The sequence below is a fragment of the Pantherophis guttatus genome, chromosome 9, assembly GCF_059756535.1.
Source record: "Pantherophis guttatus breed Tessera chromosome 9, ASM5975653v1, whole genome shotgun sequence".
Taxonomy (NCBI): Eukaryota; Metazoa; Chordata; class Lepidosauria; order Squamata; family Colubridae; genus Pantherophis; species Pantherophis guttatus.
In genome coordinates this window covers 13,126,675-13,145,508 of record NC_142071.1, presented here as the reverse complement: position 1 = coordinate 13,145,508, position 18,834 = coordinate 13,126,675, and the positions used below count along the sequence as shown (strand labels likewise).

Sequence of the window (18,834 nt, the reverse complement as noted above, 5' to 3'; positions counted from 1 at the left end):
CTACTCTTTTAGCTTATGCCTAAAGAATCCCCTCCTTCCTCCTCCTCCTCCATCATGCTTTATTACTGTTCTATCAGCAATAATTAGACTCTTCCAGGCATTGCAGGATATTCATTCACCCTTTACTCAAAAGGCCATACAAACCACTTCTATACACATTTAGTATTTTTGAACAATGTCATTACTTATAATGAGCCAAATTTTATGAATAAATGTATAGAATATGCTTGGCATTGATACCCTATAAGAATTAATTGGAGCATACATTCTCCATATTTATCTTTTGATGTTAGCACCTAATCTATTGACATAAACTTTTCCATGTAATTATAATGTGGTGTAGTTATTTGTTTAATCTGATGATATTATTGTAGAGTTAGGATTACAGTTAGGATTAGGTTATTTTAAGTTACATTAATTAAATACATTTTATACTGCTGTATAATTTTTAGGTTCATAAATTTATTGGTTATATAGATTTTAGTTTTATTGCTGTATATAATAGTAGTGCACAGATGTTTGATTCTTAGATTTGTTCACTTGTAGTTTTCAGTTTATAGATTGTAATCTCCTAAATACTTTGTGGTAAATATAGTTTACTTTATTGTCACTAACACTGTATGTATAGAATGAATTCTTTGATTGTTTTATTAGTGTTCAATTTACATTTTAGGCAGGTCAAAAACCAAAATAAATAAACTGAACTGCATTTATTAAAAGATGGAGTTCACATATCACTAGCTTTGATCATGGGATGTTGAATAAGATACTAAGCCATAACCCTTGTTTTCAAAATACAATACCATGGTTCATCCATTACCCAAAGTCAGAACCAGACAAATTTATGACCTTAGCCCAAAAGTTTTTCAACTCTTCATTCAGCAATCTCTATAACACAAAATGGCAAGACAGCCTCTCCACCCCACCCCACTTCACCCCATGCCCCCTAATCCTTCTATCCATTTGATTGCTGCCTCTTAAATTACTGAAATTAGGACTACAAGATCTGGACCAAAGATGGCAGCATAAAGTTGGATTTTTTTTCTGCCTCTTTGTTGCTACCTAGTGCTCATTTCTGCAATCCAGTTTAGTAGATTGCAGCTGCTGCCTTTTTAAAGAATCTTTATTTTAATCTTATTTTTAAAGCATGGGTAGTAGGAGAACTCTGTTAAATTAAATTTGGGCAACAAATTATTTCCATTAACATGAAGATGAGGAATTTTTTCCTTCACTCTCTATTTCTGATTTTTTCATTAATCTTTTAATTTTAAAATTTAAAATTTAATTTTAAAATTTAAAATCATTAAATAAAATTTAATTTGATCATTAATCTTTAAAAATCTTTTTTAAAAGATTCTGGAGAATACTGGATTTTTCTCTGCAACAACAATTTTAGGCAGTGTATTTTTAATAGCTGAAAAGATTTTCTGTATATGTGCATGGAATATACGGTACGTAAAGGATCAGAATCAGTAATGGGTTGCTACTGGTTCTCCCTGGTTCGGGAGAGCTGGTAGCGAAAATATTGATGTGAGAGCGAACCGGTTCGCTCCTACCGTCAGTTGGGCCCTCCCGCCCACCCCTGCAATATTCCTACCTTTATTCCTTCGTTTTTAGCCCAGCTGAAAGGCATGGCAGAATGGATTGCCCTGCCTCAGCCATTTAGGTAAATCAATGTGCTTATGCGAAATGCAAGTTTGGAGAGTGTGCGAGCAAAGTGAGCACGTGCATGCCGATTGCATGCAAAGCGCGTGCGTGAAGCGAATCGGTGGCAACACTGGTTAGAACCCACCACTTATCAGAATGTGATTGAATCTGTAATAAGCTGCCCTTCACACATTCCCCTTTCTGTGTGTATATTTCCAAGGGTTTTTTTTTAAAGGATGCACTATCGTAAATTGAACACGTGGCTAAACTGATATGATGGGACACTGACTTCATGATTTTTGTTAATGGCTATGATTTTTCATTGGCTGATTTATTTGGCATGTATAAATTATTTTCATTGCATTGCATTAACTGCTGTTACATTGACAGAGATGATAATTCTTCAGTTTTGCAAGGCTGCAACACATATTATTTAGAACTGAATTTTTATTGACTCTTTTTTATGGACTATGAATTTTCTTGCTGAACATGGAAGCATGAAGAGAGCAAAAAATTTACTGAAGCAAGTGGATCGATTAAGCTGTCTTATACCATGAAGTTACTTTGGCATGACATTTGCTACTGGAATAGCTTCCTGTTCTTTTGCCTAACAAAGTTTCTGCTGCAGTAAATGTTATTATTTTAATAATAATACTAATAGACTGTTAAGGAGTATTTAGTTGGGTTTTGTAGAATAACAAAAGAAATAATTCAAGGTATTTCCATTTTTAATAAAATAGCAATTCTTTTTACATTCTCAAGGTTGCTTCAAGGTTATAGTGTCCTTTCTATTCATACAGACATCACTTTACATTAGATACTTCAATTTCTCTGTTTATCTACCTATCCTAAAAAAATATGGTTTGCTTCACACAAGTCATGAACTTGAAAATATGTGAACTCAGTTATCATGCATGCTAAATAGCTTCATGAGAGTAGCAATTCATTCCTTGGTGTCTTGGAGATCAACATCCAGATGATTCCATCTGAGTCAAAGTCACTTTTAGTTCTAGAAAGTGTTAGCATTAGACTGAGCAGCCATTTGACATTGAAATCCCACACAAGAGTCTCAGAAATAGGGATCAAATTCTGTGTAGAACAACAAATGACCTTGAGTTGGATTCTTGATGTTAAATCTATAATTTCTCTAATTTTTTGAACTATCAATTTGCAGTATACTGTTGCATCCCTTTTCTAAACTCTTCTTGGATCTTATATTATTGGCATCATTTATATTCCTTGTTGAGTCCTTTACAGAGGTCATTAGATCTTGATCTTTTGTCCACATAGGAAACCCTTTAATCAATCCAAACAGATTTAGCAATGGACAAAAAGGACACTTGCAAATGAAAGCTGATTGCTTGTGGAGATGTTCTCAGTGTTGTGAGTAGGTGTCCATTAGTTGTTTGCTCGGTATGATTCAGTGTTGAAGGCCTCAATAAGATGATGGTGGTCAACATTATGACTTGAACTAACTTCCTGTTCTAATTAAAAATTTCTGCAAATGACCTTTAAAAAAATTTTTTGGATCCTATGTGATCTGTCCCCGTACCCACACACACACACACAGCCAGTCGAGGGTTAAGGAAACACTTTGGAACGCACCCAGGTCTTATCTTCCACTTGGCAGCGATAGACACACCGTCTGCCAAGTGACTTTATTTTCAAAGTAAAAACAGAAAGATAAATACTCAAGAGTCCAAATGTCCGACACTTTAAATCTTTCTCTCAGCAGTTCCGGACGAGGCTTTAGTGACTATCTAAGGTTTGCTTTGTTTGTCACAAGGATCCTTTGACCACTACCCTCTATTATATAGTCTCTGGGGTGTGGTCCAGTGACTCAGTTCTAATCCCTAGCACGCCTCCTAAGCTGCTGCAAACGTTTATCACGCCTTCGGAGGCGTGCGTCCAGGAATGATGTTTCTTCATCACTCTGATTCGAATCAGCTGTCTCTTCTCCCTCGGCCGGCACTTGAGACAATGCCAGAGGGGAGGGGCCTGGAGAGGGAGGCCTCTTCCTCATGCTTGGAGCTTTCTTCCTCCGATGGGACAGGCTCAGAGGGCGGGGCCACAACACTATGTCCTCAATTTTCATCCTGTTTTGGAAGGCTGATCTCTTTTTTTCAAATGCAGCAAAAAGAATACATGACTCATTCTTATTTGCAATCATCTTAGCCAAACTGTCTGGGAATTTGGGGAGCCATGGTCTCAAAACATCTGGAGGAAATGAGGGTAGAGAGGCATATATATGTACTGCCAATGCACATACTTTATTATTTATTTATTTGATGCTCCTGTAATTGAAATAAGTGATTAATTTTTGCTCAAAAATTATCTGCCAAACACAGCTCTGCTTTTCATTTAAAGAAAAAATCAGAGAGTGTGTAAGGCAAGCAGATGTGAGTGAGTGGGAGGATAAAGAAGGTAGCATCTCTTTGAAAAGCATCCAAATGCAGTAAGAACTTTTCTGATAGTTTCAGCCTTTCTGCACGGGGAGAAGGACTTAAATTAGTTTCCAGATTTGAAAGATATGCAGCCCAGTCCTAAATCTGATTATTCCTAATTAGCTTCCCTTTAGTCCATTAGGACTAACTTCTTGGTTGTTGAGCTTTTTGTTATATTCTTAGGGGTAAATAAATACCTGTTTCCTTGCTCAACCTCATTGACCATAGCAGATCTATGCTTATTGATTAATTCTGACATTCAAAGACTTCAATCAATGTCTTATTTGAGTCAGAGTCTTATTAGTTTTGAATCATTTAACCTTTTCATTATAATATAAGCAGTCTTCATTTAGTGATCACAATTGGGGCTGGCAACTTGGTTGTTAAGTGAAGTATTCATTGAGTGAAGCTGAGACTGGGCTTATGATCTGACTTCAGTTTTACTTTACTTTAAAAAATTGCATAGGTTGTAAATGCAAGGGATTGGTCATAAATGACTTTTTTATTACAATCATAACTGCAAACAGTTGATAAATGAAGTACACACTAAATAAATATACTGCATATTGGTGTGAATTTCTTATAAAAGAGGTGGGACCTTAAAATGTAAATATCATTCTCATATTTCTGTATGTACAATACATGTGTACAGTATGTCAACTGTAAGGCTTCCCATAATGTTAATTTCCCAATGTTAATTTTTGCAAGATTCAAACATTATGCTGTAATAGAATGTGTGAATGACCTTGGGGAATGAGAGAAAGAGATGCTGCCTAGGAAACAATTAGACAAGAGCTCTCCATGGCTAAACTTTAGAAAAAGAAACTTAGGAAGGACCATTCATCAGATGGTTAAAAGTGGCTGTAAGGACCAGCTTCTCCCCCACGGATCTGACAGTGGCAGTGGGAAGTTTGTACCTTAAGACTTGCAAGAATCTGTTAATGTAGCCTTATAGTAAAGCAGAATTAGCTCATGTGGTTGTGTTTCCTGTCTGATTTATCTGGAAGGGCTGACATATGCTGAAGCATGGCTTGTTTATCTATGATTTTTTAATCTACTTAATCAATTCATATAGTCACCCATCTCACATACATATCTCTGATCAGCTTATAATATAATATCACTTGTTGACTCAGTGACAATTTACTGGGTTAAAAAACACTCTGAGCTATAAACTGTGTCTTACTAAGCATAATTACTAGCAATGAACACATTACACCAAGCCAAAGCTAAACAAACCTATATATATATAGACTACAGAATCAACTCTTGGAGGTCTTCTAGTCCAATCCCCTGCTCAGTCAGGAAGACCTATATCATTTCAGACAAATGGTTGTCCAATCTCTTAAAAACTTCCAGTGTTGGAACATTCACAATTTCTGGAGGCTAGTTGTTCCACTGATTAACTGTCAAGAAATTTCTCCTTAGTTCTAGGTTGCTTCTCTCGTTGATTAGTTTCCATCCATTGTCTCTTTCCTACCTTCAGGTGCTTTGGAGAATATGATGGCTTAGTGCCTAAATCCAACACTTCCTGCAAGAGATGTTTGACCTTGTTTGGAGTGATTAACCCTTGCAAATTCTTCTTTACAGATTTACGCAAAAACTTTGAACAAGACCCCCAGGGCAATGAAGTCCCAATTGAAGGAATGATTGTGCTTCATTGTCGGCCACCAGAGGGAGTTCCTTCAGCAGAGGTGAGAAATAAGGTCCCTTGCATTTCACATAAAGTCTGTTACAGTTTTATTTCATAAAGTTCAATAACAATACAGAATTAAGATAGGGCAGAATTTGGGTTTGCCTTGCAAATATCCTGTGGTTTGTGTTTGCCATAAGGAATAACAATTGATTGCAACAATTTAAAACAAAAGCACCACCACACTGACAACCCTTCCAAATCATTTGCTTGAAAGATCAATGCACGAAATATTTTTTTTTTAGTCCTGACTAGATGTTTTCAAAATGCTTTGAAATATGCACTGGATTTTATGGTCAATGTTGCAACTAAACCCAAGAGCTATCTAATTGTGAAGGAGAGCAATCCAAGTTCACTACCATAAAGAAAAACATATTGCTTACAGGAGCATGATATAAATAAGTCATGTATAAAAGTGTCCATGTCAGTACTTGGTGAATTTCCAAGTCCCCAATCATGCCAATTTCCTGCTTTTGTAAGGTCATCATTTTTCCTAGTGGTAAAATACACTATGACCTATACACCCTGGATTTGGTTTCCTTTACTAGAAAGCTGCCAGGTGCAAATAACCAGGAACATTTGTTGAATTCAAAGCACAGAAGAGTTTATTACTGCTACCTACCAGTGGTGGGTTCCAAAATTTACTACCGGTTCTGTGGGTGTGGCTTATTTTATGGGTGTGGCTTGATGGTCATGTGACTGGGTGGGCATAGCTGGGTGATCATGTGACTGGGTGGGCATGGCCAACTTGACATCACTCACGTCAAGGTTAGGGTTAGGGTGCCTGGCCTCTCCTTGCCTCAAAGGCCTCAACGAGATACAATTTCCCTGTCTATGTATTTACTACTACTTAATATCCAAAATATACTATTTAATCCTATGTCTATTTGCCATATCTGTATACATATTACACAGTATAGAACCGTGATGGCGAACCTATGGCATGCGTGCCACAGGTGGCACGCGGAGTCATATTAGTGGGCACGCCAGCTCAGCTCTGGGGCGTATGTGCGCGCCGGCCAGCTGATTTTCGGGCCTTCTGGGCCCACCAGAAGTAGGGAAACAGGCTGTTTCCTGCCTCTGGAGGGCCTGGGGGTGGGGTGGGAAGACCCGTTTTTCTTTCTTACCTGGCTCCAGATCCTCTCTGTGTATCTGGGAAGGGCAAAAACAGCCTTTCCCACTCCCTTGGAGGCCCTACGGAGGCTGAAAGGGCCCATTTCCTGACTCCCGGTGGGACAGGAAGTGACTTTTTTCCTGTCCCCAGCCTCCAGAGACTCCTAGAGAGGCTCCTAGAGACTCCTAGAGAGGCTCCTAGAGACTCCTAGAGAGGTTCTGGAGGCTGGGGACAGCAAAAAATGTCACTTCCTGTCCCACTGAGAGTTGGGAAATGGGCCCTTTCAGCCTCCGTAGGGCCTCCAAGGGAGTGGGAAAGGCTGTTTTCTCCCTTCTCAGATACACAGAGAGGATCTGGAACCAGGTACGAAAGAAAAACGGGCCTACCAGGCCATCATGTGCCAGGAGCGGGGGGAGGGGAGAGGGGGTTGCACACGCATGCGCGTGGGCACGTGCGCACGTGACCCTCCCCCACCCCCCCCTCTCCTGGCACGTGATGGCAAAAAGGTTAGCCATCACTGGTATAGAGTATGTTTAGGCACACAAAAAGATACATTATCTACTATATATACTGTATGTGTATGTACACACACACACACACATACACACAGAGCTCTTCTAAAACTATACACATTCAACCTCACTTGCTACATTTGGAAAAACACACCCAGAGTCCACTTTCTGCCACACATTTAATTATAACTTCTGTACATTTAGAACATTACGCACACCTTCAGATGTTCTTATCTAGCTTGCACATGACTGTTAGAGCCAGGAGAGGTCATGGATTGAGTTGCCTTTCTTTCTTTCTTTCCTTTCTTTTTCTTTTTTTCTTTCTTGTATCTCCCTTCCTCTTTCTTTCTTTCTCTTTCTCTTTTTCTTTCTTTCTCTTTGTCTTCTTTCTTTCTTTCTTTCTTTCTTTCTTTCTTTCTTTCTTTCTTTTCTTTTCTTTCTTTTCTCTCTCTCTCCCTTCCTCTTTCCTTCTTTCTCTTTCTTTCTTTCTCTCTTTCTCTTTCTTTCTTTTTCTCTTTCTTTCTCTCTTTCTCTCTCTCCCTCCTTCCCTCCCTCCCTCCCCTCCCTCCCCTTCCTCCTGAAACACCAGCAAAACCACCACTTTGCTTCTAAAGTGGTCTAGGGCAGGGGTCTTCAACCTTGGCAACTTTTAGACTTGTGGACTTCAATTCCCAGCAGCAAAGCCAAGGTTGGAGACCCCTGGCATGGCAGGGCTGCTACGGGCAGTGGGGAAGGGAGTAGGCTGGGTGGAGGGGGGGCGAGCAAGTGAGCATTGGGCGGCCAGGGCCAGCGAGTGGGGACTGGTTCGAGGGCATGGCCAGCCAGCGATCATTAGCAGTTCAGCAACCAAACCCAAATTACCACTACTGGTTCTCCTGAACCGGTGTGAACCTGTAGTAACCCACCACTACTACCTACACACAAGAATCTAGTCAACTAATGGTCAGAGCTAAATTGGCGCTAGATAAGGATCAACAGAATTCATGGGGGGGGGTTGGACTTGGGTCTCATGCCAATACAATGACTCCATACTGATAGCCCATTAAATTTTGCCTTCAAGCTCAACCTGCTCTTCTCCTACAAAAGCACTTGAAAAGTGCTGTTGCTTTGTCACACAAGATATATTTTGATTGATTGATTATCTTTCGCAAGGCCTTCTTGGCTACTCTACCAAGTGCTAGTGGCTTATTTCCTGACTTCTTCCATTGCTGTTGACGGCAGATTCTAAAAGGCAGAAGCTATCCACTGTTGCAATTTCTTCATTGCCCATTCTAAGGTTATTTGTTCTTCCTGTTGTCATTAATTTGATTTTCTCCTTATTTTATTTTAGTCTGATTTTTTAATGTTCTCTTTGACTTTTAGCACTAGTGCTTGCAAATCCTTTTATGTTTTCAACTATTGGGTTAATGTCTCAGGAAACACAGGTTATTGATAGTTCTTCCTCCAGTTTTAAAACCATGCTCATCTTTCAGTCCAGCTTCCCTTAGTTAATATATATTCTCTGAATAGTCTGAATAAATAAGGGGAGAGTATACAGCCTTGTCACATTCCTTTGCCAAACTGGAACTATTTCACCATGTTTTGTTTGGACGGTGGCTTCCTGACCTGTATATAGATTTTCCATAAGACAATGAGATATTCTAGAATTCCCATTTTTCTAAGCACATTCCACAGTTTGACATAACCAACAAAACCTAAAATTTTTCTATTATCAATGAAACATATATTAACTTATTTCTGGCATTCTTTTGTCAGAAAGCACTGGAAAAGGGCTGTGGTTTTGTCACAGAAGATATACTGATAACTGTAAACAACTATCGTGGCATATATTTTGAGAAGGCAAGACATCCATATAATTCATAAAGAAACTAGGAACACCAATACACATGGATTCTCTGATTCTTTTACTATGTTTCTTGTACTCTATTCCACTAGAATTCTCTATTGGCCAAGTGTGATTGGACACACAAGGAATTTGTCTTTGGTGCATATGCTCTCAGTGTACATAAAAAGAAAAGACATTCGTCAAGAATCATAAGGTACAACACTTAATGATAGTCATAGGGTACAAATAAACAATCATGAAAAAATCAATATAAATATAAATTGTAAGGATACAAGCAACTGAGTTATAGTCATGCAGTAATAAGTGGGAGGAGATGGGTGATAGGAATGATGAGAAGACTAATAGTAATAGTAATGCAGCCTTAGTGAATAGTTTGACAGTGTTGAGGGAATTATTTGTTTAGCAGAGTGATGGTGTTCGGGAAAAAAACTGTTCTTGTGTCTAGCTGTCTTGGTGTGCAGTGCTCTTTAACATCGTTTTGAGGGTAGGTGTTAAAATAATTTATGTCTAGAATGTGAGGTGTCTGTAAATATTTTCACAGCCCTCTTTTTGACTCATGCAGTATACAGGTACTCAATGGAAGGCAGGTTGGTAGCAATTGTTTTTTCTGCAGTACTAATTATCCACTGAAGTCTGTGTCTGTCTTGTTGGGTTGCAGAACCAAACCAGACAGTTATAGAGGTGCAGATGACAGACTCAATTTATCCTTTAAATAACTGATTTGAAGGTAGATGGCTAGCATGTGTTGGAACATGTTGAAACTGATCAGGTCTATGTGTTATTTCAGCTCCATTTCACTCATGAGTTTGGCTGGTTTGGGGACCTTTCAAATAGCCTTTGATTATGCATCTCGGCTCTTCTGATCTGCCTCTGGGTGGTTCTTCAGATGAATCACCAAACAGGGAAAACAGGGTTTAGTCAAGCAATCTTTAATCTGCAACAGTCGGGTATCGAGGAAAAACCAAGTACGAATGTAATAAAGTCAGCACTGAATGTTTGGGTTTGTCAGTGTTTTTTAAAGCAGCACGCCAACCGCGCCCACACCCCATCCATACGCAATCGTCTTTCCAGCTGTTCCTTATTTCCTTCTTCCCAAGCCGACAGCACTTCCGCATTCAAACGTTGCAGACGCCGATTCTTCACAGACGATCCTGACTCGCAGCCTATGCGCAGGTATTAGTAACCACCACCACCAGAACCTAACAAACCCGTCACCACTACTACCCTGAGTATCTAATAACCATCCCCACTGCTTTTCTGTTGATTCTTTAGTCGGCCTTGGATTCTTTAGTCGGCCTTAGATGCCTCTCCCTCCGACAAATATGTTGAGCTGATGTCGGGCTCGACACTCCTTTTCAAATGGCCTTTGATTACATTATATCCTTTTAGAAAAATTTTCTCAGTTGGATGTTCAGAGGTGGGCAGAAAAACTGCCTCTTTATATATTACTCTCATTTCCAAATGTGACTGTAGGGACTGGAAGATAATTTGTTTGGTTTGCATTTTGAAAATAATTTACCAAGAGCATTTTGATAAGAATCTGAATCAATAAGAGAACCAGAATGCAATTATCCATTGGTGCTCATGCATATTAGAATATTAGTCATGCAGCTTAATAATGAAAATGTATTGGAAAGGTTAAGTATATACCAAGATTTTTCCAGCCTAGGAGAAAACGTTATTCTTGCTTCCTTGTTTCAGAGTCCTAACTCTGAAGGGGTATGACTTTAGCAGTTGTTGCAATGCTGCTGTAACTCCATTAAAAGGTGTTGCAAATAACACAGCATCACCCCATCTAACTGTTTGCCCCTCTTTGATCTCTCCTGATTACCAATGATCTTGTTCCCATGTGATGCTAATCCATGGTTTTCACAACTTTGGATTGTTGAAGAGTTGACTTCATAAATGAGGAGGAAGCTGGTGGCACAGTGGTTAAATGCAGTATTGCAGACAAATTCTGCCCACAGCCTAGAGTTCAATCCTGATGAGGCTCAAGATTGACTCAGCCTTCCATCCTTCCGAAATGAGGACCCAAATTGTTGGGGGCAATATGCCCCCAATAGTAAACATCTCAGAGAATGCTGTAAAGCAGTGTTCCCCAACCTTTCCAGGTTGTTGGCCTGGCACAAGGGGAGAGGGTGGAAGAGGGGATGGTTTTGTGTGAGGGGCAGGTGCATGTGTGTGCATGCACAGCTTCATCTGTGAGCGCTGGCACTAGCCACTCACCCGAATGGGGCTGTGAGTGCCAGCACTTTGTTATGAGTAGCCCACGGCCTAGTAGTGGGCTGTAGCCCACAGATTGAGAACCCCTGCTGTAAAGCACTATGGGGCAATATATAAGTCTAAGTGTGATTGCTACTGCTATGATGCTAAACTTTAATTCATTGTATATTAACTACTAACTACAACTGCTAGGCAGTTATACTAAACACAACCCAAATGAGACATTTTATGTCCATTTCAGCAGGTAATGTGAAGCTCTTCTGTGTATGTAACAGGGGTAACATCATTAAGCTGTCATTTTTTCTCTTTCTAAAGAGAGATTGAGTTCAGGGTGCTGCTTGTTACAAGGTCTACAGAGGCTGGGGGAGATCTGTTCAAGCCAGGAATTATTGTTGCCTCCTCCATTGTGGTAGCCCAGCTTTCTTTCTCCACATAAGAGCACAGCTGGAGAATCAGCACTGCTTGCTTTAATGGCAAGTTTTAAGTGGATGCTCAGAGTGAAAGTTCCAGGCCAGCAGCTCCATCTGCACTGTGATATATTTATTCTCCAAAAGTCTAGAGGTGCATCTGTGCTACTGTGATTGCTGTTTAGATGCACTGATAAAAAAAAATAAACAAAAATTAAGAAGGAGAAGGAGAAGCTGCTGTAAACAAGAGACCACTTGTTTCTTATCTCAGTTGAAATCACTATGGATCTATTAATTGGATGGACAGAAGATGCTAAAGGGATAAAAAAAATAAAAGGCAAAAAAAAAAAAAAAGCCCCCCACACAAGCTGCACATTTTGTTCATTAGTTAGAAAGCCTGCTGAGCACATGCTACTGGAAACTAGCTTATAAAATGAATAATGAGACAGAAGGGGGTTGCCAAGGGCAGGGGGAGATATACACAAACCTTATAGAATAGTCTGCCATTTAAGTACAGATATGAAAAAGAGCAGATTAAAAAGGAGCAAAAGAGAGAAATATGCATCCAAAAGGGAAGATAGATTAAAATCATGATTCATGTCTTCTAATGGACATCACAGTGATGATGATGGTACTGTTTAAGACTGTGCCATTTGTCCAGGTGTGTGTGTGTGTGTGTGTGTGTGTGTGTGTGTGTGTGTGTGTGTGTGTTAAAAGGAAAAAAAAATAAGTTGTTCCCAGTGAATAATGCAGAACAGAAGTAACTGAATTGCTATTTCTTCTTGGACTTTCAGCAATAAAAATAATAATTAAAAAAACCCCTGTGTTGCCTGCTTCAGATATCATTGTAACTGTTGGATTGATTAACCAATATTGTTGAATAAGCACTATTAACTGGACTAGCTAAGTCTAAAATGTACACACTGTTGTCATGCTAAGCTATATCAAAATCAATTAAATTATCATTTATGTCATGTGAAAATTCTCTGAATGAGCCCTTCAGAGCTGGAAGGCATCATCAGACAGTAATTTCTGATGATGCCTTCCAGAGTTGAAGACAGAAGTTCTTTCAAGTCTGTCTGAAGACGATGTCTGTCAGGTGCGAAGAGTCAGGGCCATACATTAAGTTTACTCCAGAAGATTTATTCAAGTATATATACAAGAATATAGTAAATTAATGGGCAGCACTAAATTGATCAAAGGAATTCAAGGGGATTTGGACTTGGATCATTTGTGGCAACATAAGCACCCTAAGCTTATAACATGTTTAACTCTAACCCTAGCTCTGCCTGCTCTTCTCCTATAATTTCTGAACTGTCAACTATCAAAGTCCTTGGGTGGTATGCAGAAATCAAACATATTAAAACCGCACCTCCTTCCATAAATGTAAATTGTTAAATTCCAAAACTTAATGTGAAAAGATGTGTTTTTAAAGATTTTAGACCAGTGTCTTAACAAATGGGGGAGGGGGGAATTGAATGCATGCTCTGAAATAAATTGAACCTGGCTAGTGGTATTAATCTAGGAAACTTGAAAGATGATTCACACTTCTTATGATTAGCCCAGTTAATTTGATAAAAGCTTGCATTAATATTAATAAATGGGGTGGAGTTGTTCTGTCCCCGTCTCACACACACACACAAACAGTCAGCCAGGAGTTAATAAAACCAGCAGTCAGGAATTCCTTTGAGATAACAGAATTGGCAGCAACCCAGTAGCTGCCTGCCAAAGACTTTACTCACAAAGGGAGGTTTTTCTCCTCCGTCCGATACACCAAAATAAGTCCACAAAGCCAAAGAGTTGTCAAGTTCAGTCCATAATAAATCCAAGGAGGGCATATAACGAAGTTCCATAAATGCAGTATGACTTGCTAGCTTTTCAATTTTGTCCGTCACAAGGCCTGAATGGCCACCACACCCCCTTTTATCCCCTGTGGGGTGTGGTCTAGTGACTCAGCTTAATCTCTGGCACGCCTCTTTCTCTGCTGCGTGCGCTTATCTCTGTGACGCTGTCGGGGGTCCAGCCAAGACTCATCTCCATCGCTGTCTAACTGCGGCTGCTTGGAAGTGCCTGGCTCCTGGCCTATCTCTTGGCCTTCAGAGGACACATGAGGCATTGCCAGAGAGGAGGGTCCTGGAGAGGGAGGCCTTGCCAACTCCTCTCCTTCACTTTCAAAGTCTTCTCCCTCTGATAATACGGGCTCGGGGGTTGGAGTCACAACAGGAGTGTAGAGGAGAAGGAGAGGGAGGGCCTGGCACTATTTCAAAATAGGCACCATATCTGATTGCAGTCAATTATAGGAAGCCATAGACAGTATATCCAATCATAATTTTTGAGCTTAGTTGACTGAATGCCTGAATAGTTGCAGCCAAGTTCCATCTAGTGTGCTGGTCCTCTTTTTCTGGAGAGTGAAGAAAAAGAAATGACTATAATGATCCACATTTAGATGACTCTTGCATTGTCCTTTTGTGACACTGGGCTTAAAAATCTCTAAAAATGACAGCCAGTACAAAAATGCATTGATTGATGTCACAATATTTTTTTCAATGGCTTCTGAGTACTTCCTGGGCCTAAGTGATGACATAGTTTCAGCCTGCATTACCCTATTGTCAGATTCCTAAAAGTGATACTGCCATTCAGTTTGGGAGAAGGGGGAGACTTGGATTTGATTTACTAACATTGCCGGTGTCAACATATACTTTACAACCTATATCCTGGCACCAAAGAGCCCTGAGATCTCCTTTACCTGCAGGAATTTTTATGATAGCCATGTGGGTTGTCTCACTTTAAAATAAATGGTGGGAATGCATGTTTGTTCGGGTTCTCACAGGAAATAGTAAAGAAAACATCTTCACACTTGTGTATTGGCTAAAATCTGCATTCTGATTTAAAGGAAGGGGTCTCTACCACTTTAATCCTACTGCTTTGCCTAAGGGTATTCAGATCTTGCTGTAGTTGGATGGCTGTCACTTCTGCTTAATAAAATAATCCTTTTGAACAACCACGTTTCAAGAGTTCATACTTTCTTAAATTGGAAGGAGAGGCGATCCTTACACCTATGCTAGAAGTGCCTGCATATTTTAATGAACATGGTTCTCAGTAATTCTTGCATGATGGTTAATATTAAGAATTGTGAGAGTTGTCATCTAACCACATCTCCCCCCCCCCCAATCATATGTTTGGAAGCTTCTTTTTAAAAAAAGTTGTATGATTTTTATCAAACCCCTCCCCCTCAAATCTTGTAAAGTCAGTTGGGCTGAAAGATAGTGACTGACAGGTCTAAAGCCATTCAGTGACTTTTTATGGCTCAAAAGGGTTTTGAACCTTGATGTCCCTGATCCTAATCCAGCATTTTAATCACTAATTATATTGCTACCCTCTCAGAAGAAGATAAAATTATCTTTTTGATATTCTTCTATGCAAGAGATGTAAATAATATTCTTACCCATTTAGTTTTTAATGTTGTATAGTATTTGCATTTTGTTGCTATTTAGTGTTTATATTGATTTCATTTTGTATTCTCTCTCGCTCTCTCTCTCTTACACACACACACACACACACACACACACAGAACACGCACACACACTGTTAATTGCTGTGGATGCTTGGTAGGAGAGCAGTACAATTTATAAATTCAGTGAATAAAATACTAACCATATTTTCAACACTTGAAAAGTGTTCCATTTCTCTATCTCCAACAGTGAGCAGACTTTGTTTCTTCCCCATGTAATAGGCAGAATGTCTTTTCAAAAGGACTTAAAATTATAACTCATTCATATAAAAAAGAACAATAAAATCATAGGACTGTATAGAAAGACTGTATCCGCATAATTTTAACTAAATATTAAGATATCAAAATGCATCAGATCATTTTCCTCAATTTGCTTTTACATCAACACAACATATTATATTGTATTTTAGCTATGGGATTTTGTGTGTGTGTTCTAACTAGTCTTACCAGACTAATTTAGAATCCATGCAGATTTTTACCTACAGAGAAAATATGTGTATGTACATTTTTATATCAGCAAATTTGTCTTCGTATAAAGAACATGAGAAGGAAATGAATATGTTAATTGTTTAATGAATTAGCTAATTTAATAAAATCTTAAACCAAGTATATGAACTATTATATGTCCTGGGTTTTGGCTGGAGAAGGATATTAACAGAAAACTAAAGAAAACAAGGAATGCGATAGCTGTTCTTTTCATGCAGCCATTTTTTTTTCTTTGCTCTATGAGTACAAAGTTATTTGCCCATCTGACCAAAAAAAAAAAAAAAATCCTTAGAATCATAGACTACCGGTACTTTTAATTCAGCCAAGTGGGCCTGTTCCAGCTCAGGATATGACAAATCTCCAATAAATTAGTCTGTGTTAGTCATGAAAAAGAAACAAATCTGTGGCAAGTTTCACACATCACATTGAGTCATGCTAATTTGTTTTGGACTTTAATGTGTGATATATACTCTAACTTTCTGATTTGTAGCCCACAACCAATCTGTTGGTTGGCATATTTAATAAAACATGACAAAGCAAACATTAGTGTAATATATGAATCATCTCAGTACATGGTCAATATCCTATGAATGTCTTAGATAAAGACCTTGAAGCATGGGCCTAGGATGTGATCCAATGGTGGAGCTCTTTTATGGTAGAGCATTAAAATTTCTAAAGGGAACAGTCTTTCTTTACAATATTATTATATGCAATCTGCAATGCTGAAAACAGTCCAAGTGAACAGTAGAGCCTTTCCAGGGGTTAATTCTCCTGGCCATGGAGATAAAGAACTCTTGACTTTTTCTGATCCCTCTATTCAGTATTTTGAATGATGATACTTTACATTTATCAGCTAAATGGAAAAATCTATTTTTCATAAAAGTTAGAAATGATGTCTGATAAAAAATATGACAGTTTAATGGCTTTCCACAGATTAAAATGGTAGAGCTCTCAATAAACCTTGATTTACTGGTGTTGGTTGTAAAATGGTTATTGTTTCTAATAAAGTCTGTAAATTGTAAGAGGTATAATTTGCTTTGGGTAATAAAACCTACCATAAATGCTTAGTGTGTAAGGCTAATTTTCTGTTTGTAGCAAGGCAGACAGTCTACTCAAAGTAATAACTTATAGCTTTCACAGACTTGATCTACTTTTATATAAATGGAAGCAGCATATTTTGCAGGGTGTACTTTCTATTCCTTTTTAGGAGGATGTGTGGATTTCAAAACAAAGAATCAGCCTTCGAAACAAAGGAACAGTTTAGGCTGCTTGAGAAAGCTAACCATGATGCATCTGTGATAAAATGCAAATGATTTTGTAAGAATCTATTAAGCAGCAAATGGTTTTGTAGGAAACTATTAAGCCAGTTCAAATGGATGAATAGTCTTACAGTTTGATACATCCCTTGAATTACTATGTGCTATTAGTAATCAGTAGTTATTTTATCATAATATATTACTAATAAAAGGAAAGACTGTTAATTTAATGCACTTTGAAAATGGTTTAGTGCCTGGAATACAGATAGATCTAGATGTCTATCTGAGATTAGTGGCAGGTCTCCCCCAAAACATTATCTGAGTAGTTTAATTTCTTGTTATTCACATCTGGGAAAATGGCAAGCAGCCCAAGAGAATGAGAGTAAAAGCAGAATGGTTTTAGGAACCAATCTGAGTCAGTCACCAGGACCAAATATTTATTCTTCTAAGCTTTTGGGTTCATACTGGAGTCCATCATTAGGAAACTTCTATCTCTCTAGAAAATGTGCATTGGGCTATGTATGTAGCTTTTGGTTGTTAATTAGGGTGTTGATGTTCTTAATGTATTTCACTGTTGGGGCAGATAAGTAACAAGAATGGTGATTTGACAAAGATACAGGAGAGATGTTCCTCCAGAGGACATCTTTTACAGCACCTCCTCAAATTCAGTGGAACGTGTAGGTCTTGGAGTACTTAATTTGTAATGGAAGAAGCCATAATGGTTCACACATAATGGTAAACACTAACAGATATTTCAAAGTTTCAACATGCTTTAGGTTTCAGTTTCCATCTGGAACAGCCAGTGCCCAGGGTTTATGGAGTTTTGGTCCTAAACTTCTGAAGAACACCAACATCCTCATCACTTTCTGTGCTGGAAATAGAATCTGATGTGTAAAGTAATGTGTAAAATTACTTGAATTTTAATTTGCTGTAACTTCTTTCATTTTCTTATGTTTTGGTGGACAGAGTTGATTTACTTCAGGCTGTTGGGTGGCAATCATATGTTGAAAATGACAAGCTTCTATTTAGAAGGCATAGCCAAATCTAAAGAACAGGCTGTGTAAAGAAATTGAGGTGTCTTGCTAAGCATGAGAAATTGCACATGCAGTACATATAGTTTAGGCACACCAACAGTTTAGGGTGTGGTTAGTTTGAGAAATTGAACTTTGTGTATCCAAATATTGGGAATGTAATACCCCCATCTATTACTGTATGGACCTTAAGGCCTAGAAAAAGGTGCAGATTTCTGTAGGACATTCTGTCTCTTTCCTTCCTTGGTGCTGATAGCAAACACTATGCTATGAGATATGTAACATTCTAGCAGCTAGCTTGTATAGAAAATGGAAGTTCAATGAACCCTACTAAATGTTTAGCTCTGTGTTTGCTTTTGTCAAATTAATTTACAGATAAGAGGCCACCATAGCAGTCACAATACATTGTGGACGGACATAGTGTCATTTTAATAAATTGTCTTTCAGCTGAAGTGCAGATCAATAAGGAGATGAAATACTATAATTTTGCCCAAATATCACCGTAGCAGGAACCAAATGGCTTAGATTCTGCTGAAACCAACAGTATAGTTGCCAAAAATACATGATATTTTCTTGGTTATTTAGCAGCACCTGAGAACGTAACAATTCCATCATTACTGTGATCAATTGGAAATAATAAACCCAAGTTTTGAAATCTACCACA

At 38.6% G+C, this 18,834-nt stretch overlaps 1 protein-coding gene across 3 annotated transcripts in view; it reads left to right on the top strand.

Annotated features, from left to right (window-relative positions):
• UNC5D (unc-5 netrin receptor D) overlaps positions 1-18,834 on the top strand; it is a 696,347-nt gene that overhangs the window by 450,198 nt on the left and 227,315 nt on the right. For all 3 annotated transcript variants that reach the window (XM_034436892.2, XM_060693513.2, XM_060693514.2), the window contains exon 4: positions 5,682-5,785. In XM_034436892.2, coding sequence (XP_034292783.1) covers positions 5,682-5,785 — 104 coding nt within the window. The remainder of the gene's footprint in view (positions 1-5,681; positions 5,786-18,834) is intronic.